Source organism: Acanthochromis polyacanthus, chromosome 2 (genome assembly GCF_021347895.1).
Source record: "Acanthochromis polyacanthus isolate Apoly-LR-REF ecotype Palm Island chromosome 2, KAUST_Apoly_ChrSc, whole genome shotgun sequence".
In the NCBI taxonomy this organism is placed as follows: domain Eukaryota; kingdom Metazoa; phylum Chordata; class Actinopteri; family Pomacentridae; genus Acanthochromis; species Acanthochromis polyacanthus.
Window position 1 is genome coordinate 29,021,437 of NC_067114.1, and position 12,470 is coordinate 29,033,906.

The window sequence follows — 12,470 nt, forward strand, 5'->3', positions numbered from 1 at the left end:
GGGCTAAGGTTAGACTTTTAAGGTTAGGGTCAGGGGTCAGGGCAGGGATCAGATTTAAAGTTCCATCTCTACTGGTAGGATTGGAGTTTCTACTGGTAGAGACTCCAATCGCAATCTCTACTGGTAGAAACTCCAATTCTACCAAATCGCAGTCTCTACCCTGACATATATATTTTTATACACTGAAAAACATTCAGAACTACACGGCACACCTACACACCATGTCAGTAAGTATTTAATATTTAAATAAGAGTGGAATTCATACATTTACATCTTTGATTCATTTAAATCAGTCTTCTATTTTTTTATCTTTGTTTGTACTCTGTTATTCTTTGCTGCTCCTCAACAGTGTTTTCGCTCTTAAAGGATCTTTGTTCTCGATCATGACCTGGAACTAAGAGGACTTTAACTTTACAGGAGGATTTTTGTGAAGTAAAAAAAACGAAATTCTCCCTAAAGCTGTTCAGTAATGAGCAGTAAAGTCGCCTTTTGCTTGTGGACACCACAGAACAGTGTGATCCAGTCAGAAACAAGCAGCTCTCTTCTCCGCTGGTCTCATGGCCTCGGTGTGGAGAATGTCTTATCCGCTCTTATAAATCTAGAGAACTTCCAAAATGTCACATGTTTCTTGTCCTTTAACTTTTCTTCTAAACCTTAACAACCATCAAACCTCTCCTTCCTTCACTCCACCCCTCATTTTAACCTCCGTCTCCTCTGAACTTTAGCGCTCTTCTGAAGGGAACCATCGGTGGATCGCTTTCCTCTTCCTTTTAACCACTTTTCTCTTCTTTCTTCACTCCTACTTGGATTCTTCTTCTGTCACTCAATGTTTTCTTCTTGAGTGTGTCTGCTGTCTCTGTTTTCCTTCCTGCTGTTGTCAGTGTTGTGTATAGTAGATTCACAGCTCTCCTCTGCTATGTGGTGGTGGCTGCTCGGGACTCTGAGCTGCTTGGCGTTGGCGGGGGTTGTCACCTTCTTCCTGGTCACCGGGAAACGCCACAAGGTGTTCAGTGAGAAGTGCCTGAGGCCGCCGGGACCCCTGGTCACTGATAGCAAGCAGAGGGATGCCAGGCTGAAGACGGGTAAGAAACGTTTCCCTTACAGATCTTTGCATCTTAGATAACTTTCTGATTCACTTCATGTACCAGGAGAAAGCTCAGCCGTTCTAGGGATTTCACAATTGATGGGTCCGTCACTTTTAGCGCTATTGCCATCTGATTTTCATGAGTGTTTTTTCTAGTTCAAACTGTCATGGTCCCAAGAAGATAAGCACCACTGACTTGATGGTGATTCTATAACAGGGGTGTCCAAGATGAGGCCCAAAACCGTAAAAATCACAGAGAAGACATGAAGTGCAGATTGTAAATTAGTAAAACTATAAATTTAAAATAATTTCTAGACCATGACAAGTTGTTTTGATCATGAAGCAAAATACTAGATCTATCATTGTTCTTTTGTCATTTTATGTCTCATTTTTGGAATAGTTTGTCTTGTGTTTGTTGTTTTTTTTTAAAAGTAAAATACTACATCGTTCAGTTCCAGATACCTGTGACTTTTCTGTCTATTGTTTTGTCACTTTGTAACTTTCTTGTCAAATTTTTTTTCTCTTTCTTGCTGTGTTTCGCGCCGGTTGTCTAATTTCTTGACATTTAGTGCCTCATTTTTGTCATTTTGTGTCTTATTTTTGTAATATTTTGTCTTGTATGTGTTGTTCTTTAAAGCAAAACACGATATCATTCAGGTCAGTCCTGTGACTAAATGTTGTGTTCCTTTGTAGACACTCTGTGATCTGGAAGTTGTAATGTGGAAATGATAAACTGAGGTATAATGTTGTTGAAATTGAACTTATCGTTCTGAACATATTTCAGTTTGTTCATAATGTTTTGTAAAAAGATAGTTAATTGAATGTGGATATTTTCAGAATGTACTTTTTTGCACTAAAACAAAGGTAACATTAGGAGTTGTGGTTATTTATCGATTATGCTGTGATTTTACTGCTCTGGACCGCTTGAGATCAGATTGGACTGAATGTGAAACCTGAACTAAGATGAATTTGGCATCCCTGTTCTATAAAGTTTATATGTGTTACATGAGGATGGTAAGGACAGACATTTAACTGTAGGTCAGATCTATAAAAGTTGCATTCCATAAAAAAAAAAACCCTGCTTCCAAATACAAGATGGCTAGAAACCCTCACAGCCTTCCACCAAACTGATCTAAAGAGGTGTTTCCCTGCAGGGTTTCGAGTGGACCGTGTTCCCGCTGATCTGGATGCGGTTGTGATTGGCAGCGGCGTGGGAGGTTTGACAGCAGCAGCGCTTCTATCCAAAGCCGGGAAGAAGGTTGTTGTTCTTGAGCAACATGATCAGGCTGGAGGCTGCACACACACCTTCGAGAATAAGGGCTTTGAGTTTGATGTGGGTAAGTACCTGAAGTAACCGCACAAAACGTAGTAGTTCCCTGTGGAAGGTCATTAAAAGGTGATGTGGGAGTATTGGGCCAAGGTTCTTTGATGTTAAAACACTAAATAAGTTGATTTTCCACCACCAGGCATCCATTACCTGGGCCAGCTTCATGAGAACAGCATGTTAAAAATTGCTTTGGATCAGATCACAGAAGGACAGTTGATATTCACAAAGCTGGAGAAGCACTTTGATACGCTGGTCCTGGGTCAGCCTGACCAGCGCAGGTAGGACACATCTTCTTTATCTCGAGTTTTAGTCTGTCTCTTTTTATCTGTAAAGGGCTTCTTTATTTCATTGCCGGCTCATTAAGATGTTACTAGTGCTTCCTGCTAGCCTAGCCGCGCTAGACAACCCACGGCAACGAATTTAATTCTCTGCCAGGGTGGGTCTAGTTACCCTCCATAAGGCTCGAGGTTGGATTCTCCTAAAACTGGCCGGACCAATCACCATGAAGTGTAGAGTCAGAAGGCGGGCATAACTAAGTGACGACAGAGGCGCGACGATTCTGACAGAAACAACCGTCGCACAATAAACAGTTATCTTTTGACTCGGCTTTGGCCACAGCCCTTAAAGATTTGAAGCTAAAATTCAACTTGAAAGATAAACAAAGGACGGCACTGAAGTGTTTCATTGAGAAGAAAGACGTATTTGGACTTATGCCGACGGGATATGGCAAATCCTTAATATACCAGTTGGCTCCGCTGGTTGGGAAGCTAATGGACTTAGCCACAATCCGCCGGCGCTCTCGGAACTACGTCAGCCTATTCGTTGCGCTGATTGGTTGTATACCTACCCAATTGCTGCAGAGTGATTTGAAAGACAACCTTTTAGCCCGCCTCTCTCCCTGTCGAGAGTTCCTAGAACTTTGCGTCTTCAGACCTGGGTCTAGCGCGGCTAGGCTAGCTTCCTGCAGCATTTGCCAACTTTCAGCACCTCATTTTGTGTCGCTTACACCTTGTCATTTTCAGAGAGTACCATATTCATGCTGGGAAGACTGAGATGGCAGCAAGCCTGAAGAAGCAGTTCCCAGGAGAAGACGATGCCATTGATGAGTTCATGAGACTGATGAAGGTAGAGAGGGTGGGAGGTGTTCACAATCAGGATAGAATGATGGACGAGATTGTGGAAAAAGATAAGAATGAATACGGTGGTTATTGTCAAATGAGAAATACAGTTTAAAAGGTAAATAGCGTACTGAACATGTGCCGCACTAATGGCTATTAGCAGCTTCAGTATTGGGTTTCGTCACTATGTAGACGACACCCAACTCTATATTGCGGTTAATTGTCATGTTTTCACGCTTCATTGATTTGAATCACAACAAATGAAGGTATAGTAGCCTCCATCTTTTCCCTTGTATAGAACAGCAATACAAACAGTTAACGGGTGAAGACGGTGACATTGTGTGGACAGAGAGCACAACTATAGAGTTTGAGGAGCACGCTTTACTAGGAAACATTGCCCATTTCTTTTTATGATAAGTATGTTTACAGCTGCCTAAAATGTAATTCTAAAACCCACTGTGAGGTAAAATATAGATAAAAAATTATGTATATATGTAGGACTTCAATACATCAAAAGACAAAAAGGAAATGTTGGAAATTAGCTTAGCCACATAAGGTGAGAGAATCTTTTTCTACATGCTCTTAAGTCACAGCTGGAATATAAACCAACTAACTAGTAGTATTTTACAATTTGTTAAAGAGGTTTTTCAGATGGGGACACCAAAAATCTTATTGTTGCACATCAAAACGTAAACTAACTAAAGTTCATGTGGATAGACTAATGCAGGCACAGCAGGTATTTTGGTTTTTATGTTGACCACTATTCAAAAACGCCCAGGAGAAGAGATGTGATGTTGTGATGTTGCTTCAGTGTTGCTTCTATACTATGAGACACTCGTCTTAATTGTGATTATGCGTCCTCTTGCAGCTCGCCTCTCGGAGGACGCCCCTCATTGCCATCTTGAAGATCGTACCTTACTGGCTGGTTGACTTCCTCATTCGGACTGGCCTCTTACATCGCATATCTTCAGTGTTTCGCCTAGCAACGACCAACCATTCAGAACTAATGTCGCGCCTCACAAAGAACAAGGACCTGCAGGCTCTGTCTGCCTACCTGTTCTACGGTGCCGGAAACACACCAACATGTACAATCATTCAGATCACACACAAACTGCACACCCTCTTCATTGTCCTGTGTGTCCTCTGTCATGCAGGTGTTCCTCCTAAACAGTCCAGTTTTCTCATCAACGCTCTCCTCCTCCACCACTACAAGCGGGGTGCGTACTACCCACGAGGGGGCGCCAGCGAGTTTGCTTTCCACATCATCCCGGTTATTCAGCAGTCTGGAGGTGCAGTGCTGGTCAGGGCTCCTGTACAACGCATCCTCCTCAACCAGCAGGGGAAGGCCTGTGGTGAGCAACGGTTCCAGTTCTACAATTTCATTTAGCAGACGCTTTTATCCAAAGCGACGTACATCTGAGAGCAGATACGACACAAGCAAGGATCTAGTCAGGAGAAAACAACCTGGATAAGAGCCATAAAACAAGTTAAAGAGTTGTTTTATGATAGGACTATGGTGTTTACAGGCAGTAGACGTAAGAGGATTTAACAAAGTCTGACTATTACCTGACTTAGAAGTGTGGAGGACTTTAAGTACCTAGGATCATGGGTTGAATCCACAGAAAAAGACCTGAAAATCAGAAAGGCACTCGCTTGGCAGGTGCTCAACAAGATGATGAGCATCTGGAAGTCTAAGATGTCACGGGATACCAAAGTCCGCCTCTTTCGGGCGACCGTGGAATCAGTTCTACTCTATGGATGCGAGGCTTGGACAATGACTCTGGCCTTAGAGAAATCCCTTAATGGTTGCTACACCCATATGGTGAGGGCAGTCCTTGATATAAAGTGGTTTCATCACGTGCCGAACAGTGAGCTATATAAGGGAATGAACAAAGTTGGAGACACGGTGGCTGGGTGGAGAATGCAGCTTGCAGGGCATTGCTTTCGTCACAAGGAATTACCTGCCAGTGACCTCATCCTCTGGGCACCAATGCATGGGAACAGGAAAAGAGGGCGGAGAAGAATAAATTACATCGATATATTGAAGAGGGATACTGGAGTTGAGAGTGAGGGAGAGCTGGCCTCGTGTATGATGGACCGCGATGTCTGGAAGATCCATGTTGGAGCCCAGCTGAGGCCACCATAGTAGTCGTAGTATTACTGACAAAAAGTCCTGATCAAAAACCAAAGTTCCAAAAACACTGACCAGCTAACTGCTGTCTTCTGTGTGCTAGATCTGAGCTTGCTGTAGGGAGATGAATTCTTTAATAAGGTCGCCTGTTCTCCTAAAGTTTAACCAACTTGTTCTGTTCAGTAATTTAACGTTTATTTAACCTGATAAGTTAGTTGAAAACTGATTCTCATCTTCAATAACGACCTGGACGGCAAAGTTAACAGTGGACAGATTTTGACTCTACATTCAACCTGGTGTATTGTCAAAGTCTTTGAACCAAATCCAAGTCCAAAATGTTCCATTCCATCATTTTCTCTGGCATCAGCACTTTGACAGACTCATGGTGGGTAAGGCTTCCTTCTTGTCCCTACTAAGCCCTGGAAGGGACATGAAGGGGGAATACAATCTGTGTACTTTCTCAAAATCTTTTGAAACTTTTACAAGAGCCATCAGGATAACAGTGTATGCATATATGTGTTTTAGGTGTGACGGTTCTTAAAGGACAAGAAGAGATTGAGGTCCGTGCCCCTGTTGTCATTTCTAATGCTGGAATCTTCAACACCTTCCAGAAGTTTCTACCTCAGCAGATACAGGAGCAACCAGGTCATGCATTTGATTGCACCTACTTCTGATTTTATCTCTTTTTTTTAATCACGTTTTTCCTCCCTGTGATACTCAAAGTCTTTGTGTGTGCCGGTGTGTAGAGATCCAGTCGTTGTTGGGTATGGTACGTCATGGAATGGGTTCCTTCTTGGTGTTCGTTGGTTTGGATGGAACCAAAGAGGAGCTGGGCATTGTTTCCACCAACTTCTGGATGTATAAAGACAATGACTTGGACTCACTGTAGGTGTTTTCCTCTACCTTTTTAATCTCTTATGTTAATCCAGCACATCCGCTTCCATTTACTCTATTTTAAAGTTTATGGATTTATCTGATGTGCTGCCTTTCATCTGTTTGTGAACACATGTGTGAAGTATGGAAAAATACTCTTCTCTGAGCAAAGAGGAGGTATTGGGGAACATACCCATGATGTTCATCACCTTCCCATCTGCTAAAGACCCAACATCCAGCATCAGACACCCAGGTAACACAAAACCACACAAAAGTACAACATGCCTAAACTGATTCTGTGTTACTGCTGACTTTCTCAAGCATCTTTAATGTTTTCCGGGTGATTACTACAGGTGATCTCCACATTTTTTGGTGGACATTTGTTCAACATAAAGACCTAATAGTTTTTTAGGTTTATTTTGCTACCTGCTAAATATATAAGTGGTGCAACTGACTGTTACCCAAGTCAAATTGACCATTGAAGCACCTTAGTACTCTAAATTTGCAGTAATTGTTACCATTTGTTACATATTTCCAAAAGTTTGGCAGAAGTAAACGTCCTGGAGCCAAATGATAAGGTCGAGAAGCAAATGGAATTTTTCAGATAGCTTGATAGACATTTAAAATAACTCAAAATGTGTCCAAAATTATTCAAAACCTGTACAGAACAAGTTAAAAAGGGTCCAGAGAAACATAAAATTGGTCCAAAATTGCTCAGATTTGTCTGAAATAACTCGAAAATTGTCAAAGATGTATTCTAAATTTGTACAAAATAAGCTAAAAACTGTCCAAAGTGACACAAAATTGGCCCTAAATTGCCAAAATTTGTCTAAAATAACAAATAAATTGTCAAAATGTTGTTCCAAATCTGTACAAAACAAGTTAAAAATGGTTGAAAATGACTTAGTTTGTCCAAAATAATTTGAAATCCATCAAAATGTAATTGAAAGTTGTATAGTTGATCCTACTAGAGTGGAAATATGTCTTTTTTTTTTTAAATTAAAAGCAGGCATTTTCCAGTTTGTGAAACATAATGATCTATATAGAAGTGTTTAAGTGTCACAGAAGGTGTCCAAAGCCCATTGGCTGCAACATGCAATGGGCTGCATCGATGTAAACGTGACCTATCAGGTGACAAAACACCATGAGAAGAATAGCAACAATATGTTTTCAGTTCGTTAGTATTTTCACGCTCCACACTGTTCTAAATGTGGGCTTTTATTATCCCACAGTTACACTTTTTACTGGACAATGTTCAAAAAGTTCAGTGATTTGGAACATTTGCTGCTCTTTCTTTTCTTTTCCTTCTTCTCTCTCTGCAGGGAAATCCTGTATGACTTTGCTAACTATGGCTCGCTACGAGTGGTTCGAGGAGTGGGAGGGGACGAAGCTTGGCAAGAGGGGACAGGATTACGTGGATATGAAAAACGGCATGGCCCAAGAGCTGCTGGAGTGGGCGCTGACCATCTTCCCTCAGCTACGAGACAAGGTGTTAGCATGTAGCTGTACTTGTGCAGGGTACAGATGCTTCCATCAGCAACAACATACATAAAGCTTGGTTCTTTCTCATTTAAAGTTTTTTTTAAAATAATGTGACAGTGCACACCTAGAATCCAGACAGTATTGTTTGCTCTACGTACGGGTAACTTTACTGCCCCTGCTCGCCATGGCCGCAATTCAATGGACTATTTCTATTCACTAAGTTCTTCACCGTTGAAGAATAAATCCACTTATGTTAAATATATATCTAAACATAGTGTTTTCTCATCTAATGTCACTGTCTTGTTGTCCTCTAATTGTTTGACAAGCTAAGCTAATTTAGATTTATGTAGTCAAAGGTTTTTCATCGATTTTTTTGAAATCAACCTCAACGCCAATACATTTTTAGGTATAGTAGAAATGATCTACTTACATTTTTCATTTTACCTAACCTAACCTTAGCTATGCCGAGCGTTTTGGCCTCTTTTAGCTCATTGTTTTGGTTGCTTTTGTTATAGGAGGCAACTTTTTAGGGCAAAAACATGAACTCATCCCACTTTATGCTGCCTGCAAAGCACTAAATAGCAGACAGACAAAGCTAGCAACTTACTGGTTAGCATCTAGCAGCTAAAGAGCTGGATTTCTTCTACTGAAGTTGGTTGAGACCAAAAACGGAGCCAAAAGGAAAGTTACTCATTTTCATTACGACTCAAAATTTGTCCTGCTGTCCCAAGTAGCCAAAAAAATCAGCTTTGATCACTAGAACTTACTAAAGTGAAAGATGTCTGCGCTAAAGGTGATCAATTCATCTTGGGTTTGCTTCATTCTTGATGTATACTAAAGTCAAGGTTCACTTACTAGACTTTTGTCTGTGTACAATGAGCATCTTTAGTGAATTAAACTTGTTGTGGTGTCAGTGTTCCATTTGCTGCAGAAGGTTGTGGGAAATCCAAAGCTACAGTTCCACGCCAGGCGTAAACTAACCGTGACATCACCCGTTGGTTTCAACGCCGAGAAAATGAAGCCCGGATTTTGCTACTTCCTGGTCGCCGTTTTGGATTTTTTGGAGCTAGTGATGTAAAAAACAGACTGGACCGGAGAGCAACCAAGGGCAGGATTGGCTGAGGACTCTCTTATCCCGCCCACGTTTTACCGCAGAGGTTTCTGTTGCTGTCTGTCAAGTATAGCCACGCCCCCTGGCTCCGCCAACTTTAACGATTTATTTAAAATTCAGTATTGATTTATTTTAAGATCAGCCACCTGATCTCTCATTTTGACCATGAAAACTAACGGGAAAAAAATCCTGAGCTGTAGAAAATCAGTCTATCAAATTTTATTTTTTCCAAAAATGAATTGGGGTCTATGGAGAAAAAGCTTTTTGGAGCCAACCCTAGCGGACGGCGTGATATTGCAAGTTTTTGACACTTCCGGGTTGGCTTCAATTCTGGAGCCAGATGCTACGTCCACTATTTATACAGTCTATGTTCCACGCTGATCATTGTCTCCTGCTGGTGTGTGTTCAGGTGGTGATGGTAGATGCTGCCTCCCCTCTAACTAATGTGCACTATCTGGGTGCTCCGAGAGGTGAGATGTACGGAGCTGAGCACAACTTGGAGCGCTTCAGTCCGGAAGTGGTTGCTAAAACTCGACCGGAGACTCCGATCAGCGGCCTCTACCTGACAGGTGACATAAACAGACTGATGCCAACAGCTTTTAAAGGATGAGTGTGTAGGAATCAGTGACATCTAGTGGTGAGGGCGTGCATTGCAACCAGGTCAATAGCACTCCACACCTTTTTCTTTCTAAGCATGCAGGAAAAGCTACAGTTGTTGTCACTACAGAATAGAAATGCCAGTAGTTAGTTTGTCCACTCTAGGCCACTGCAGAAACATGGCAGTAGAACATAACAGACGATTACACACTATACACAAATCTTATACAGTGGCTCTATAAGTAGCATTATTTCTTAGAGAAATGCATTAAAAACAGGAAAAGGATAACTGGTAATGGGTCAGCATATAATTGTGGGACTTTTTCTAACATAGCTGACATTTTTGCTGTTTTCAGGCCTAAAATCAACATGGCCGCCACATGGCATTTTTAGATAAAGATTCTTCTAAATATTATTTATACATTTGAGTCAAATTGGAAGTTATTTCCTAATATATTGTCTTAAACCTGTTGACTACTTTATATGAAATAAGTCAGAAAGCCTTGGAGTCTTCCAGTCTTTTCTTCAGGAGGAAATGACATCATGTGGAGCAGGTCATGTGATCTGGAATTAACACACTTCCTGGAGAGGTGTTTTTGGAACGGGGAACTTAGTGGAAAGGGATTTCTCGGACACAGATTTCCATATAAAGTTTGATATATTGCCAAAAAAGAAATATCTGTCATGATTATCTCAACTTAACAAAAAGAACACAATCCAAACTATTTCTGAATCAGCTCATTTTATTATCGTTTAGCTCATTAGAAGGTGGTTGGTATTAAATTCGGATGGTTATTTAGTTGACATTTTAGTGATATCCAGTTATTTTTTATTAATAAGTGATTGTTTCCTTAATAAATAATTATGGAATTTGTAAAGACATGATCATAATGAACATAAAAATGTGACTTTCTTTACTTTTAATAAAAATGTATGCAGATATTTCCCATGGATATCCCGTATTCTCAGGAAAAGTCTACCAGGTGACTCCATTTGTAGCAGCCAGGGTTCTTATTGACATAACAGTTCAAAAAACATCTCACTGATAAAACCCAGCTACTCAATCTCCTCCATGTCTGTTCGTGTTCAGGGCAGGATGTCTTCTGTAACGGCATGGCTGGAGCTCTGCATGGCGGGCTGCTCTGTGCATCAGCTGTCCTCAACCAGATTCTCTACATCGACCTTCTGGCCCTGAAGACCCGCCTCAAACACAAAAAGACGGATCCCACGCTGGGCTGGTAGCAGCAGGGCCGAGGTGGAGGCCAAATGCATGTAAATGTCTCAGTGTTTTCTGGATTTGGTCGTGATTTCTCAGATGTTTTCAGAATGCCGTGTGTTGCAGAACTTTCCTGGTTGGACAAAGCAATGTTTTTGGATGGGCACTTGTGATTATTCTGTTCATTTTATGATCCAGTAGGTGTATTTGTCATTGGTTGCCTTCTCCTTTTACAGCTCTTTGATCTGCAAGTTACAGAATAGTTCAAGCAGCAGCATCTCGATTGGTTTCGTGTCCAAATCCTACAAAACTGATTTCACTTGTTACAAATCCCATAACGTACTATAATCAGCCCCTTTAGCAATAATTAACCAGAATTCACTGAAAAGAAGATCTCTGTGCTCTCAGGTAGATTGGCCTTTCATCGGTCTGTCTCATATAATGCACAAATAATTGCATAAGTGATCGATTAATCAGTCAAAAGAAGCAGGAACTTGGGAATTCTTCCAATTTCTTACATTCTGCAGAGCACCATGTTAGTCCTTTAAAATCCTCACACTGTTGTCCAAGTTTCCCTTTAAACAATGAGCTGTCAGTCAGCATTGTTTGGCTAGTTGGTGAGTATTAAAACACCAAGACAAAGAAAGAGAAGGTTGATGAGAGGGAGGCTGAGTTTGTTCCATCCTTGACGTTGCTCCTCTGGCATCATTACCGATTGTAGAAAATGTGAAGGCAGAATAGAAGCCTCAGAGTCGTAGCATTTTGTGGAAGTTTCACAAACTGGAGGAAGGATGAGTGGTGAAGTGTGTAGTTTGAAAGTGTGGAAATGTTCTGGAACGTGCTTCATAATTACATAAAAGGCTCCAAAGTTTAAAAGCAGTGGTGTACTCTGACTCAGCTTGTGGATTTTGTTGCTTTGAATAACAGTTTTCAGCTATTTATCTCTAGAATAATGTTCAAATTATTGATTCAACCCTGAAAACCAAGAACTGAAGGATGGAAAAGACATGGAATGTGGTAAAAGAGCTGGCCTTGGAAAAGTTCTCCGTTAAACTGAAGCATCCTGTAGCCACATTATTACGTACACACATGACACTAGCTTATCAAATAAATCATGTAAAACCCACTGTTGCAAAAATACAACATCAGTTTTATTTTTTGAAATTGTGCGATAACTTGCGCCAAAACACCGGTGGGGGAAACAGCTATCTCGCGATTTCGGAACGAGATTTGCTTTCCAGCGTCCCGAGATTTGGATACAGACCACAACAAAGAGCGATCGCCAGGTAATGTGGAGGTTTTCGTTCACTTCTCATCTCTACTATGTTGTGGGACACTCATTGAGACTATCCAAGCCGGTCAGTGTGGGGAAAAAAGCACGTTAGGGTGGACGTTGATGTGGGGGGGGGCAAGTTGCCCCATACTTTTCGCTAGCTGAGCTGCTAAGCTGCCTGCCTGGCTAAATGCTGGAGCTATGTCGAAAATTCATTTCTCCATCACTCACATGTATGAAATGACAAATGAAAACAGA

At 41.2% G+C, this 12,470-nt stretch overlaps 1 protein-coding gene across 1 annotated transcript; it reads left to right on the forward strand.

Moving 5' to 3' along the window:
* The first annotated feature begins 181 nt into the window (after positions 1-181).
* LOC110957408 (all-trans-retinol 13,14-reductase-like) lies at positions 182-12,065 on the forward strand. Its single transcript, XM_022203402.2, has 12 exons — positions 182-1,082; positions 2,239-2,421; positions 2,551-2,689; positions 3,434-3,536; positions 4,398-4,593; positions 4,684-4,881; positions 6,186-6,305; positions 6,407-6,545; positions 6,677-6,786; positions 7,856-8,022; positions 9,536-9,695; positions 10,814-12,065. The coding sequence occupies exons 1-12, from the start codon at positions 917-919 to the stop codon at positions 10,963-10,965; spliced, it is 1,833 nt and encodes a 610-aa protein (XP_022059094.1). The 5' UTR covers positions 182-916; the 3' UTR covers positions 10,966-12,065.
* The last annotated feature ends 405 nt before the right edge of the window (positions 12,066-12,470 follow it).